The sequence below is a fragment of the Colletotrichum phormii genome (genome assembly GCF_030913505.1).
Source record: "Colletotrichum phormii strain CBS 102054 chromosome Unknown BDP81scaffold_11, whole genome shotgun sequence".
In the NCBI taxonomy this organism is placed as follows: Eukaryota; Fungi; Ascomycota; class Sordariomycetes; order Glomerellales; family Glomerellaceae; genus Colletotrichum; species Colletotrichum phormii.
Window position 1 is genome coordinate 838,184 of NW_026851453.1, and position 14,647 is coordinate 852,830.

At 55.9% G+C, this 14,647-nt stretch overlaps 4 protein-coding genes across 4 annotated transcripts; 2 read left to right on the forward strand and 2 right to left on the reverse strand.

Moving 5' to 3' along the window:
• Nucleotides 1-299: 299 nt before the first annotated feature.
• BDP81DRAFT_450102 (PA domain-containing protein) lies at nucleotides 300-2,847 on the forward strand (the record flags this gene model as incomplete). The annotated part of the gene is made up of 3 exons (XM_060592484.1): nucleotides 300-641; nucleotides 695-2,648; nucleotides 2,738-2,847. 3 exons carry the CDS (start codon nucleotides 300-302, stop codon nucleotides 2,845-2,847), a joined length of 2,406 nt encoding a protein of 801 aa, XP_060444776.1.
• Nucleotides 2,848-3,216: 369 nt separating this feature from the next.
• BDP81DRAFT_429168 (oxidoreductase NAD-binding domain-containing protein) lies at nucleotides 3,217-5,083 on the reverse strand. Its single transcript, XM_060590493.1, has 3 exons — nucleotides 4,903-5,083; nucleotides 4,258-4,651; nucleotides 3,217-4,131 (listed from the first exon to the last, which is right to left on the reverse strand). Exons 1-3 carry the CDS (start codon nucleotides 4,945-4,947, stop codon nucleotides 3,563-3,565), a joined length of 1,008 nt encoding a protein of 335 aa, XP_060444777.1. The 5' UTR covers nucleotides 4,948-5,083; the 3' UTR covers nucleotides 3,217-3,562.
• Nucleotides 5,084-5,907: 824 nt separating this feature from the next.
• On the reverse strand, nucleotides 5,908-7,362 carry BDP81DRAFT_461504 (SH3 domain-containing protein; the record flags this gene model as incomplete). The annotated part of the gene is made up of 1 exon (XM_060593783.1): nucleotides 5,908-7,362. One exon carries the CDS (start codon nucleotides 7,360-7,362, stop codon nucleotides 5,908-5,910), a length of 1,455 nt encoding a protein of 484 aa, XP_060444778.1.
• Nucleotides 7,363-13,646: 6,284 nt separating this feature from the next.
• BDP81DRAFT_321257 (Ssu72-like protein) lies at nucleotides 13,647-14,602 on the forward strand (the record flags this gene model as incomplete). Its single annotated transcript, XM_060584597.1, has 2 exons — nucleotides 13,647-13,792; nucleotides 13,945-14,602. 2 exons carry the CDS (start codon nucleotides 13,647-13,649, stop codon nucleotides 14,600-14,602), a joined length of 804 nt encoding a protein of 267 aa, XP_060444779.1.
• Nucleotides 14,603-14,647: the final 45 nt, after the last annotated feature.

A 14,647-nucleotide genomic window follows, 5' to 3' on the forward strand; every position in this document is an offset into this window, starting at 1 on the left:
TTTGCAAGATGGCGCTAGAGTAAGTCGATCTCTCCTGTTGCTGCCTTGAAGCCATTGTCCTTGTGAGCAAGCTACATTGAGCTTAATGAGAGCTTACCACAGCTTAGTGTGGCTGGCGGCGACGGGATGATGCAACCGTCTTCGTCAGCCACACGTGCTCCCGCGTCTCATCCTCCTGCCTACATCACATCACTCGCCTCATCGTTGGATCGCACGTCGATGAGCTCCCAACGTAGAGTGCGAGCATGCTTTTGATACATTCACGCTGACTCTAACTCAGAAAGCGTTTCGACGACAAAATGTCTAATGAGCGGACGCCGCTTATCACCAATGTCTATATTGGTGCGCCGCGTCGCAGGTACCCGAACCATGTCCTGCGCCGGTTCTGCACCGTTGCACTCTCTTCCATCCTCATCTTCTGGTCCATCTTCTTCGTAGTTGCGCTCTTCATCGATGAGCCTCCCCGTCACCACGGTCACCACCATCACGGCTGGACCTGGACGAACAGCGTCAACAGCGCCCCCATTACTCATGAGGAGGTGCAAAAGATCCTCTTTGAGGTCCCCTCTTCTGAAAAGGCCGAAGAATGGAGCAGATATTACACTGCTGGCCCCCATCTGGCGGGCCAGAACTACTCTCAGGTAAACCCATCACAGTAGATATCAAGGGAGTACCATCTTACAGTGTGTGACAGGCTGCATGGACCAAGGAAAAGTGGGAATCGTGGGGTGTGCAATCGGAAATCGTGTCATACGACGTCTACCTGAACTACCCCATCGACCATGGCCTCTCCCTACTCTCCAAGACCAAGGAAGAGGAGTCTACCTGGACGGTAGAGTTCAAGGCTGCTCTTGAGGAGGACGTCCTCGAAGAAGACCCCTCCTCCGGCCTGGAGGACAGAGTCCCGACTTTCCACGGCTACTCCGCCAGCGGCAACGTCACCGGATCCTTCGTCTTTGTCAACTACGGCACGTACCAGGACTACGAAGACCTCATCAAGGCCAATGTCAGCCTCGAGGGCAAGATCGTCATCGCCAAGTACGGCGGCATCTTCCGCGGCCTTAAGATCAAGCGCGCCCAGGAGCTGGGCGCCATCGGCGCTCTTCTCTACAGCGACCCCGGCGATGACGGCAAGGTGACCGAGGAGAACGGGTACGAGGCGTACCCCAACGGCCCTGCTCGTCATCCCAGCGCCGTTCAGCGCGGAAGCGCTCAGTTCCTCTCCCAGCGCCCCGGTGACCCGTCGACCCCCGGCTACCCCTCCAAGCCCGGCGCGCCGCGTGCTCCCGTCGACGATGCGACGCCGTCTATTCCCTCCATCCCCATCTCTTATGCCGATGCTCTTCCCATTCTGAAGGCTCTCAACGGCCACGGTCCCTCTGTCAAGGACTTCAACAAGTACTGGAACAGGAACCTGGGACTCAAGTACAAGGGCGTAGAGTACAACATCGGTCCCACCCCCGACAACGTGGTCCTCAACCTCTACAACGAGCAAAACTACACCACCACGCCACTGTGGAACGTCATCGGTATTGTCAACGGCACCATCCCCAACGAGGTCGTCGTAGTCGGAAACCACCGCGATGCATGGATTGCCGGTGGCGCCGGCGACCCCAACAGCGGCTCCGCCGTCCTAAACGAAGTCATCCGCGGCGTCGGCGTCGCCCTCGCCAGCGGCTGGAAGCCCACCCGCACCATCGTCTTCGCCAGCTGGGACGGCGAAGAGTACTCTCTGATCGGCAGCACCGAGTGGGTGGAAGAATACCTCCCCTGGCTCACCGAGGCCTCAGTCGCCTACGTCAACGTCGACGTCGGCGTCCGCGGCCCCAACTTCAACCCCTCCGCCGCGCCCCTCCTCCACCGCGTCCTCCGCGAGGTCACCCAGCTCGTCCCGTCCCCGAACCAGACCGTCCCCGGGCAGACCGTCGCCGACGTCTGGGACGGCCGCATCAGCACCATGGGCTCCGGCTCCGACTTCACCGCCTTCCAGGATTTCGCGGGCATCCCTTCCCTCGACTTTGGCTTCGGCGGCGAGAACGAGGACGTCGTGTACCAGTACCACTCCAACTACGACTCCTTCCACTGGATGAAGGAGTTTGGCGACCCAGGCTTCGTCTACCACCGCACAATGGCCCAGATCCTCGGCCTCGTCGTCGCAGAGCTCGCCAACGTGCCCGTCATCCGCTTCAACGCCACCGACTACGCCGACGCGCTGACGGGCTACGTCGACCAGGTCGAGTCCAAGCTCGCCGCCGTCGAGACCTCGGACTCTGTCTTGGAGGAGGACTCTGACGAGGAGGCCCTCTTCCGCATGCGCGCCAGCATCGCTGTCGCCGACGCAGACGCAAAGGGCTCCCTCTCGCAGTTCCGCACCTCCCTCCAGATCCTCCGCACCTCCATCGCCGCCCTGCGCGAGAAGACGGTGGTCCTCGACTCCACGGCCGGCACTGTCGACTGGGAGCTCAAGTACGGCAGCATCCCCTGGTGGAACCTGTACCGCAAGATCAAGCTCGCCCTGGCTTTCGTCTGGGTCAACAGGTCCTACAAGGGCTTCGAGCGCAACTTTTTGTACCCCGGCGGCCTGGATGGTCGGACCTGGTTCAAGCACGTTGTCTTTGCGCCTGGTTTGTGGACTGGGTACTCTGGAGGTTAGTTTAATTTTCTTCTTCCTCCCCCGTGGCGGTTTCCCACCCTACTTTACGTTTTATTGAGTTAAATGCTAACATATATGATTCAGCCGTCTTCCCTGGTCTCCAGGAGAGCATCGACGCCAAGGACTTCAACAACGCGCTCAAGTGGACCGGCATCATCAACGAGTGCATCGCCTCCGCCACCAAGAGCCTCTGAACCCAGGGCCTAGACTACAAAACTAGCCTACGTGCTACAATCCACACAGTACTCAGCAATAAATACCTCCTATAGTTAAACAAGTGATCAAAACAAATCATTTTCGTATTATAAATTTGCCTTCTTGTAGTGATGCCAAGCTTCCCAGCTACCGGCTAGGCATCATGTACAATATCATTATTGAAAGGTCACCGAGGAAAAGAAAAAGAGAGAAAAAAAAAAGAGTTCACCACCGGTGTGGCTACTTCTCTTGGTGCTCATGCTGGGAATCGAGCTCGAACTCGTAGCCTGTCGTCGAGTAGGTTGTAGGTAGGCGTACTTAATTGTCAACCATAGACCACTCCACCACCCAGCCAGTTTGACCTGACCCGTCGACCTAGACGGGCGCCTCCTGGCTGGTGACAGGAATGGCGTTGAGGGGGTATATATAGGGTAGGTGTACCTTACTTAGGCAGGAACTGGAGGGGAGGGGCATGTGAGTCTTCAGTTGCGTATACGTCAAATCGAGGGATGGACCATTAGCATGATTCATCGGACCAAGTAGATTTTCCTCCCGAGACCCCACTGGTAGCCCTTTACTCAAAGTGACGTGCGCAAACCGCCAGCATTCATTTAGGAATCTATGCGTCTATCGCCTCGACTATTCATACAACAAGAAAATTTCCCCGTCGACGCTCTCCACATGGCCCCCCTTTTATACAAAAAGGCAACGACTCTAGAACTTGTAGACCTGGTCAGGAGCGTATCCCAACTCCTTGAGAACACCAACAAGCTCGCCCTGGTCCTTGGGACTCTTCTTGTTTCCAGAAACAGCATTCATCAACCCAGGCGGGCCACACACAAACACCTTGATGTTCTCGCTCTTGGGCTCGGGGAGAACCTGCTTCAGCAGCTCCTTGGTAATGAACCCCTTGTTGCCGCTCCACTCCTTGGGCGGCTTGTCGAGCACGTAAAAGGCGCGGAAGCGCTGCGGGTACGTGTTCTCGAGCTCGGCGAGCTCCTTCTTGAGCAGGATATCCTCCTCCGTCACGTTGCCAAAGACGAGCGTCACCTTGGTCTTGTCGTCCGGGTTGTTGAAGATGGCGCGCGCGAGCTGGTACATGGGCGTGATGCCCGTGCCGCCGGCGACGAGGGCAATGTGCTCGTGCTTGTTGGGGGACCAGGCGTATTTGGGGAGGGGGCCCTTGAAGTCGAGGCGCTGGCCGGGGGTCATGTCGTGCATGTGCGTCGACATGGGGCCGTTGGGGTACTTCTTGACGATGAGCTCGAGGTAGCCCTTGGTGTCTTGTCATGTTGTTAGTCTCGGGGCCTTTTCTTCACCTTGCTGTTCGCTAGTGCCATCAAGCAGTTCATCACTCCTCAGAGAGAAAGCGTAGCGGACGAAAAAACAGAGCAGGGAAAACAACTAACCCTCGTCGCTGGTAGGGGTATAAGGCCTCAAGGTAGCCTTCTCGTCCTCGGGACCCTTGTACTTGGTCAAGATGGCGCTCGCGACGTCCAGACCAGAAATCATGTCGTCCTCGGGCAGCTTGAAGCGGAGCTTCTTGGTGTTGTGGTTGATAATCTCGGTATCCTCGAGCTTCAGCGACACGAAGCCCTGGTCGCCGCCCGTGAGCGCCTTCTTGGGCGCCGCGCCGACGGCTTCCTTGACCTTGGCCTCGGCCTTTTGCGCCGCGCTAGCGGAGGAGCCCCCGGCGAGGAAGTAGTAGGCGCCGCCCGCGACGGCGGCGGCACCGCCGGCGTAGAGCGCCGTGTTGGAGCTGCTGCCCTTGGCGGCGGGCTCGGTGGCGTAGCGGCGGGCTTGCTATTTACCGGGGAGAATACGTTAGCCTTTGCGGTGCTTCATCACTTTGAGAGGATAGATCGGGAATCATTGTTGCGTTTCGAGATCAAGGGGCCAAGATGAGGTTGTAATGTTGACGTTTGGTGGTATGATGTAGTCCAAGGGGGGATCGCAACTCGGGAAACTCTCCGCGGTCCGCGGGGGAAAAGAGGATTTCCAATGAGCGAGGGAGTGAGAGAGAAAGGGAACGGCGTCATCAATCGCTATCTTACCAGCTTGAGGGGCTGCGCGGCCCTGAAGGCAGTTCGGGCAAACATTGTGATGGTTCAATTGGGTCGGCAGAGGTAATTGACTGCGTTCACAGGTGTTTGATTGGAAAATGGACTAAAGGGTGTTTTTTCTGCTGGGAGAAGCTTAGGTATCCGAGACTCGCAACAGAGCTCGAAGCCAGCCCGCAATGGAAAGCTTTCCCCGGCGACCATTGACCTGTGCATGACGTAAAATGTCACGTGAGCTCGTCTTCCCCCTTGTCCGATCCCCGCCGAGTTGACCGAATGGAAGGCACAGTAAGCGGCCAGCCGGTGGGAAGCCGGTGGGAATACCCGATGTGCATTTCTAAGCAGAACCAACAACGTGCTCAAAGAGGCGCATTGCGAATTGCGCCATACCATTGCGGTCATTGATGAGGTACCATCGGCCGCAGTCGTTGACAAGAATCAGCCCTACTGAATCTTGGTCATGGTTTGGACAACCACGTATTCAGATCCACAAAGCACAATCGACTAGGGTTATCATGCCGAAGAAACCTTTCTTTGACGTTTCCCCAAGAGGAGAAAGTAGGGGATCACCCTGATTATTATATACAAGCCAACAGCTTCAATCGCTGTGGACTTAAAGATACGGTAGAACTCCACCCCCATCATCAAAGGGGATCTGACGTAGTCCCGGGCATTCAATGGCGAAGCATGCCGTCTTTCATCCTCGTTTTTGAACTCTGATGCGTCCCTCCATCGGGGGGCCCTTGATCATAATGTTTTCCATCATCCAAGCAACATGCTGAAAGCGACCGACCAGGGGCTCCTCTCTCTTTATGTCTCCCGAAAAATAACAACTATACGCCTCTTGATCGTCAAACCGAAACCAGAAACGCTCCTCCCAAACGTTCCTCATAGTACATGATTCGTGACAGGTCCCCAGAGGAGAAGGGAACCTGCCAAGCAACAAGAAGCCTAAACTCTCAGGTCCGACGCGAGTGAATGCTTCTTGATCATCCCTCATCACCGCTCAGTGTCCATGGCATCGGGGTCTGCAGGCTTCTCGGTAGGGTTTGTTGCTTTGGGTGTGCTAGATCGGTCGACTAGCGTGCTCTCTGTGATTGCCTCCGTCAAGGGGCTCACTTGGGAATCCGTCTTTTTCGCCCCAGTGTCCTGACTGCCTCGGCGCATCATGCCGATATCCTGGTGAGAAGCTAGAGTTGGTGTGTTGGCCTGGCTGCCACCTCTTTGGCCGTGGTAATGCACAACTTGCGGAGGGGGTTGGCCGGATTGGAGACCAAGCTGCTGTGTTGGGTACGGGTCCAAGTCTTTGCTGGACGTGGAGAATGTCGAGACCACGGGTTGGTGGTACCCGTTGGAAGAGGATTGGCTACCGGTCGGCGTATGACCTTGGGGATGGTGCTCTGCTTGCGTCGGTGTTCCAACATCATTTGGGGACGTAGAGCCCTCACCAAGATTACCGGTAAGACTGTTCATTCCGCCCTCTATATCTCGCAGCAGACGAACGTATTCCTCAGGGACGAGTCCGCTCTCCTGAGTTTTCGGGTCTTCAGCCACTAGCCAGCCTTGGCCGTGGCGGTAGGAAACCCATATAATTTGACCTTCCAGCAACGGCAATTCGTTCTCGTTTTCTCTTTCAAAGTCAAAAAGCGCAACGGCTTTGCCGTGCATTTCTTCGTCGGGCGACGTAATGGTGAACTGGTAGTCCCGGGAGTATCGTGACTGGTCGTCACCGCGGAAACCTGGAGAGGATGCGGAGCTTGAAGCATCTGAATATGTTTCCTGCTCGGCGTACTGCCGCGGGGCCAGGTCACCTAGCTGGTATGCGTGACTGGAATGTCGTGCATCGCCGGGAGGGTAGGTGACATATTCTCCGCCGGGTCCATTCGCTTCCCCTCCTTGGTTCAGGTAGTATCGTTCGCTGCCATCACCACTAGTTCCGACGTAGAAACCACGTTCCCGTTGCTCGTAGTGTGCTGGATGCAGCATGTCGTTGCCCGCGTCGCGAGAATTTCTCAATCCTGCGGTTCCGCCAAGGGCTGCTGCGGAAGATTTGTGCTTTCGGTGCCTGGAGCTGACAACAGGGCTCGCCAAATCCTCATCCTCACTCCAGGGTGGGCCATCCCGGAACTCCATGGGTGGCAGGTCGTGGGCCTTGCCGAAGCCCTCGGGCCCCCAGGAGCCAGTATTCCAGGTCATTTTCGTTTCCCAGGCAGCGGGAGGATCGGAAAGACGACGAGACTCGCTGAGGGGAGTGTTAAGGCCAGAAGCAGGATGCGACGGCTCTGGCGGGGGACCATAGTGCATGGGATGCATAATCGGATATGCGAAATCGCGCACCAGGGTGTAGGAAAGGCTCGAGGGAAACATTGGAAATATGTGAGAAGGCGGTCGCGAACGCGAGGGGACTGAGCCCGTCGAGTACTGGGACAAGCGATTCTTGGAAGCGTGCGACATTGGTCTCGGTGCGGTCGAGCGACGGCTGGGTGGTGATGTTATTAGTGGCGGTAGTGAGGGGTGATTCGGGTTGGTGGAGGGAGAGGCAGCTGCAGGTGGGGATGTCGCGGGCGAGGAGCTCTGGGACAAGAGTGTGGTCATTCTGAGATTATCGCAATCGTTGAGGAGCCAGCGTAAGGATGACAGGCACCCGATTCGCGAATCCTACGGCGTCGTGTGCCACCAAGCAAGCCAAGTGCTCAGTAGGACCGTCGACCGCACTCGTCGCGCCGAAAATGAAGTAGGAATTCGATTGGCAAAAGCTAGGGTCGGGAGCCACCAAGGCAGTGAATTCGAGGGTTTGCGCAAGTGTTATCGTGAGTTATGCTGCGCGCGAGTCGGAGCGGGTTAGCCTATGCGTGCGGGCGGCGGGTAGACTTTGAGGATCGCAGTTCCGAGCGAGGCGAAGACGAACAGATTTGGGTTCGAAAAGAAGGCGGAGCAACAGCAAGCGGGCTTGCTCGCAAGGTGTCGCAAAACGAAAGTCGTCGCACGCGACGCTGAGGGTTGGAAATCGAATAAGGAGCGTTAAGAACTTAAGGCCGGGAGCGGGCGAGAGCGATGAGATCGGCTCGCGGGGTCGCTCGGGGGTAGGTAGGACAACAAGGAAGATGGAAGAAAGAAGAGCACGGGATGAGGAGATCGATGGGGAGGGAGGAGGGAAACGGTGGGAGGAAGAGGAGAAGATGGGAAGAAGAGGAAGAGAAGGGAAGGTGAGGTTGGGAATAGTTCGTTTAGGTTCAGGTCGCTGGCGCCGTTCTGGCTGCTCTGCTGCTTTGGTGCTGGGCAGCCGCTGCGCTGCGAAAAAAGAGAATGTCCCCGTCGCTTCTTTTGCTGGTGCCGCGCTGGTTGGTGGTGGGATTGCGAGGTAAGGTGCCAGCAGCAGGGGAGAGAGAAAAAAAAAGGTATACTGTAATATGCGTGCGCAAGGTAAAGGTACTCGAAGAGGAAGTCTCTTCGTCTGGTATGGAAAGGTATCCGTAGGTAAGGTAGGCCAGCAGGTAAGGTACACCGAAGACAACAAGCAAACAGTCAACAGAGCCCACGACGCATTCAAAGAGCTCAGGTAGAAGTGGCCGTGCCTTTCTTTGCTCGCACCAGACGAGGCAGCAGTGAGCACAGATGGGACTGGACTTTTGGACCGACCCACGCTGGAGTGTAAGGTAGGTGCGACTAATTCCCTTGGTACCTCAAGGTACGGACATATGTATCCAGCTACCTCTGGTGGCTGTCAAGGAATGACACGATCTCGAAGTACCGCAGCTGTGTACGGATACTTGGTCTTCGTAGAGTTTCTTCTGGTAGGACCAACTGGGTCAGTGAGTACCTTATGGAGAGGATAGCCAAGCCCAAGCAACACCAGAGTCTTTTTTTTCTAACGGTGGCACCAGGACGTGTGAGCGGACCACTTACCCCTTCCACTATCTCCAGCTACTTTTTGAGTTTGGATCGATCTTGGAGAGAGAGAGAGGGACGAAGAACAGACAGTGGGCATCGACCATTGACCATCAACCTCCAACGCACTGGGACTGCACCTTGCTGCTTCTAAGCGCGTCGCGCAGTGATCCTACTGGCTGTGTGCAGTTGGAGCTGGCGGGAAGGGGGGGTGAGGGGTGGTTGATGTTGATAGAGGGGGGCAGAGAAGGAGGGGGGACCGATGGGAGGGGAGGAGAGACAAAGGCCAGCACAACAGCGGGCGTGAGTACCTAAGAGAAGAGACCGATAGCGGTAGAGAGAGAGAGAGAGAGAGAGAGAGAGAGAGAGAGAGAGAGGGCAGGGTTGAGACTCTTGGGAGAGAACCTTGAAGAACCTTGATGAGAGTAAGAGGCTGATGACTTTCTAGTGAGATCCAACAGGTGGAGGAGAGGCCACAGGAAATTAACAATTGACACCAACAGGCGGGAACAAGAACAACGATAGCGCAGGATCCAGGAGTGCGTCAGGCAAGGCAAGGCATAGCCCAGGTGTGAGAGTGGGAGAGAGGGGAGGGGGCTGAATCCGGATCGATATTAATTATGGCGGCGAACTCTCAAAGAAACTCGAACACAGCAGCCAGCAGATGCCAGGACGAGGGAAGCCCCAAATCGGCCCCAAATCGAGTCAGCGCCAACAATCTGTGTCTCTTTCCAGGTTCCCGTCCTCTGCAATCGGCAGGCGTCAACTGACTGGATCTGTATCCATATCCGGTACCTTATGGAAGGAATGCTCTTTGCCCTTCTTTCTTCTCTATCACAGATACCCGTGGACCACTCTACAAGTACATACATACATACATACATACATTGCCTACGGCTGCCAACGTCAGGTCTGAACTGGAACGGTATATTCTCCGTCGTCCTCCACGCCCTCGTGGGTATCATATTCTGGAGACTTGCCAGGAAAACAGTAACAGCTCCATGCTCTTCAGATGCTGTGCAGCTCTTTACAGGGGTCTGTCCGGTCCAACATGGTAACGCCAAGACCACAACCCTCAGCACGCCCCAGTGCAACTTCAAGTACGTCTATTCGAGCCTTTCCCTCTGTCCACACATGCACTCAGTTGCTCACTTGTGCTGGCAGAGGACGGGGACTTCATGTCCCACGTCTGTGTACGAACACGCCCTTCCTCCGCCGCACAGAACTCAAGCTACCTTGGGCTGTCAGTGGGACTACAGACGAGGTACCTTGGTTTGTACTGCCTCATGTTCTTGCTGCTGTTCATCTCTGTTTGCAGCCATTGCCACAGCCCACAGACGGGTTCATCTTCCCGCCGTAATCTGCATATGTCTGGCAGCAGTCGGGGTGGCTTCAGCGTACCCGTCGTGCTCTAGCCTCCTATGGACCTACTGTTCGTTCATCAGGGAACTACAAAGTACTCATTACGCACTTCACAGTTCCCCTTTTTTCAACGGTCCCATCATCAACTCAAGGGGATCCCTTCGGCAGCCTCACATCGTCTTCCCTGTCGACGACTCTGCCTACGCGTTCGCCGCCGGTTCGGTTACAACACAGGAGCCTGACTGTACCGACCGACGCGCACACCAACGACGGGACGCTGAAGCTGGACCTCTTCCCCGCGTGGCCGTGTGCAGCCGCTTCGCACTGCTTCACATCCCACCCGCAAACACCCAATCGACTCCGTCGTCCGTTGTTCAGACTCTCACCCCCCTTCATTAGGCAAACCTGACACTGTGATGGCCGTCCGTCCGCGCGTTGGGGATGAATGACTTGATGCCTCCTCTTCTCCCTGGGAAGTCTCGCCTTCAGCTCAAACTTTATCCTCACAGAGCCGCCCGTGATCTCCGGTCTTGTCCAGCAGGAAGATGGTAAAGGACTGCTACCACCTCCGGCCCGACTTATCCATGGTATCCACTGTGTATTCCGGCCTACACGGAACGGACAAGGAGGCAGCAAACAGGGGGTCGTCCGAAACATCTGAATGGCGAGTGCTGGGTACGGATACATCTATCTGACCTGGAATCCTTTCCAGACGCTCGAGTTTTTGCCCACTCTTTCTCCGCGGCAACGGCCTAGAATCTTCACCAGATACAGAAGGAAGAAGGCTTCAAACAGGGCAAAAGCGGTGCCAGATGCTATTCTTGATCTTTGGCCGGGCTGTCATCAATAGAACCAATATTGGGTGCTCCAGCATTGGCCGGCGCATATTCCCGTTCAGGTCGCACCAAGGTCAGACAGCAGCCCGGCCCACAGCTGATTAGCGAGGACGTCCCCGGCGCAAATCACAAAGTATCCAGAAGCGGCCGTCCACTGACATGAGTCTCGCTTTTTAGTCCGAACCGTAACAGCGGGAATCTTTGAGTACATCTACTGGGGGCCTTGACTGACTGAGGAGGGGAGGGGGCTAATCGCTCGCTCGCTCGCTCATCCCATTATTGTTGCGCGAAGTTGCGAACAGACCTAGCGAAGCCAGAGCATGGCATCAACAGAAGATTGATAACTAAAATCACGTCGCGCTCATCTCATCGCGTTCGCTGAGCCCAAAGAACTTGGGCTTCAACACTCAAAACCTCTACAAGATGGTGCCGGGTGCTAGATCTGGGAAACCCCCAGTGAACGGACAGCCTGAAGCACAAACAGCAAGCTTCTGCTAGCCATGCGCTATCTCGTTAGCTGCATCTCCCGATCATCAGTACCAACCGTGGGGCAACCCACAAGCCGACGGATGGCCTTCAGTCGAAATTGCAGTATCGACTTCAGTCACCAGGGTGGATGGGAACACCCATACATACCTACGGATAGGGCGAAGTTGCGAAACTCGAACGCTGATCGGCGGGCTCCCGTACAAGATACATCCATCCACAGCTTTGTTGCAGCCGCTGCATCTTTCGCTGCCAGTGGCCACGTGCGAAACAGCGGTCACTGGCACTGCCAATCCAATAGCACAATGGAACTGTCGTGGTTAGAGATGGGCGGGAAACAGGTATGGCGGTTCGCAAGTTCTCGTCCGCACTCCCCAGCGAATTCCGTCCTTTGTCGGAGTGCCGCCAACAGCTGCTGTTGGACCGTCTGCCGGCGGGCTCGGTTCATCAGTCTCTCAACGAATACATCTACTCCGTAGAGACCAACCAGCACCTTGGGCTAGGCAAGCGACCCTGCAGTGGAATAAGGTATCCGTAAGTAATAATGCACAGCCTGACTGGGCCTAGGGCGAAGCGGGAAGTTGCGAGCGCTGCATTGGGCTGGGCGCAGCAAACCATTCAGAACGGACGGAATCACAGGCCACCCGCCAACCCCGAGAGACAGATATTCCTCCGATGATCAGATCCAGTTCTATTGCTTCCCTGCGGCGGCCCTCTCCATGGGTACGGAGTAGCACCGCAACACACAGTCGATGGGCCGACCGCAAGCCGCCGGGAGAGGTCTAGCCCGTGGATCCTTCAAGGACTGGACGAGACGGTCATGGCCCCCCCCATTTCGCACACGATTGCTGTGCTCGAATATCCGTACTGGCCAGTGGCTACGACTTGCAACTTTGTTATCTTTGCACACATGACCTACGTTCGAGCAGTCGAGAACGAACAATTGTCTCGAGCTAACGCCATCTTCAAAGTTCAAAGACTACGGGGGCTGGTTCCTCTCTGGCTGGGCTTCCAACGCCATCAGATGTCTCTGTACTCATTGGCTGTTCTATTTCTGGACAATGTACGCCGTGCACGGCAGCTGCAATTGGGAAGTTGGAGTCGTGTTAGTTGGTGCCCTCCAAGGTGTCGTCTGTTTCAGAGTATGTGAGCGCCTAAGAGCCAATCACGCTCGCTCATCGCAAACAGCCACGTGAGTTGGGCCATTTTGGTTGTGAAGCTCAAGCATCTGACTGAAGTCTGAAGACGGCGCATCGGGCCTTGTGGAGCCTCAGGCAACCATCTTGGTCCACGAACTCTCGGCCTGAGGCCGAAGATCAAATGGCAGCCCCGCCCTGCCCTGCTCCCCAAGGCCCGACATTCAGCCGAAAGCGAGCTATCCATTTCTTCCCTCAAAAGGAACGTCATTGAGGCTCTTCCATCTTTCAACTGCCACAAAAACCCAGCGTCGAACTCGGAGCTCCCAACCGGCCACGTTTTGACACAGCTGGAGGTTAGATAGAAATCCGGCAACACTCCTCTGCGGAGGACAGGAAGGAAGTAGGAGAAACTCATTGATCGCGAAGCTGATCGAATCATCCCAAAAGGTAAGACAAAAAAACAACTCGCGACGAGCAAACAAACCTGCCGTCTTTTGAGCTTTCCATGATGAGATTCTTTTATTGGAGCTGTCTAAATTCCCCATGTTGAGACACTTTATTACCTTATACGCTTTGTCTGAAAAATCGCGCTCAAATACGTTCTGCCTCGAACATAAAAACAGTTTTTTCTGGATTTTTGGCTAATTCGGAGACACAGATCAGATTTCTTCTCAACGAACGAACTTCACGACTGGACGCGACGAACCACCCGCGATTCGACTTTTTTTGCCCTCGACCCGCCGACTTTTTCTCTCTCTTGCTGACCTAAACATTTCTCTGCCCGTTATTGACCTTGTTGACCTTTTCGACGGCCCCACGTTTATCCCATAATCATCCATTTCCATTTGACTGTTTCCGTCGCCGCGCCCGTTGATATCCACTTCCCACCTTTGTGGAGCTTCCGCCGTCCTGACTCCTACCATACATAATTTGTACCTATCGAGTATCGAGCTTGCTTGCTACTCGCCCCACCAACATCGTCAGTTTCCATCGCCATACACATACATCAAACATCGTCACAAAAGCCATGGAGATCGCAAACGGCACCGGCGCCGCAGCCGCGACAGCTGGAGGAGCAAACCCGGCAGCGCCTACGAATGGCGATGCTACCGCCTCCTCCTCGAGCGACTTCAAGCTCAAGTTCTGCACGGTGTGCGCGAGTAACCAAAATAGGTACGACACAATCATAACTCCCCCTCTGCCGCTTCTTTGTCACGAGAGCACATTCGAGCTTCTCCAAATGCATCGTGGGACTGGCCCGCATCCTGTCCATGACCCCAATCGAAAGAAAAACAACACTAACCACCAACCCTTCCTTCAAACAGATCAATGGTCTCCCACCTCCGCCTCGCCCAAGCAAACTACCCCGTAATCTCCTTCGGCACAGGCTCCCTCGTCCGCCTCCCAGGCCCCTCCATAACCCAACCAAACGTCTACCACTTCAACAAGACGTCCTACGACTCAATCTTCAAAGAGCTCGAATCAAAAGACACCCGCCTCTACCGCGCCAACGGCGTCCTCAACATGGTCGACCGCAACCGCCACGTCAAATGGGGCCCCGAGCGCTGGCAGGACTGGCAGGTCGGCATGCCGCGCCTCACCCACGCCGAAGACCGCGGCAGCGTCGGCGTCGAGGGCGGCGTCGTCGATATTGTTATTACCTGCGAGGAGCGCTGCTGGGACGCCGTCATTGACGACCTCATGAACCGCGGTAGCCCGCTGAACCGACCGGTTCACGTGATTAATGTCGATATCAAGGATAACCACGAGGAGGCGAGCGTCGGCGGGCGCGCGATTCTGGATCTGGCGAATGCGTTGAATGCGGCGGCGACTGAGGAGCGTGAGGCTGTGGGCGCCGCGGCGTTTGATGGTGGCAGCGCGGGGGCTAGGGCGAGTTTCGATGAGAGGGTGCCGGATATTTTGGCGGCGTGGCAGGATCGGTGGCCTCACTTGCCTGCTGTGTGGACTTTGGCTTGGTTCTGAAAGAGCAGGGCCAGTACGCGCGAACTTTGTGGCGGCATGTTTGTC

Bases quoted from the DNA above. Each gene is read 5' to 3' on its own strand.
- BDP81DRAFT_429168 (XM_060590493.1), bottom strand. From the start codon at position 4,947: ATGTTTGCCCGAACTGCCTTCAGGGCCGCGCAGCCCCTCAAGCTG. The intron at 4,652-4,902 runs GTAAGATAGCGA...CCCGGTAAATAG, and splicing joins CCGCGCAGCCCCTCAAGCTG to CAAGCCCGCCGCTACGCCAC. The intron at 4,132-4,257 runs GTTAGTTGTTTT...CAACATGACAAG, and splicing joins TACCCCTACCAGCGACGAGG to ACACCAAGGGCTACCTCGAG.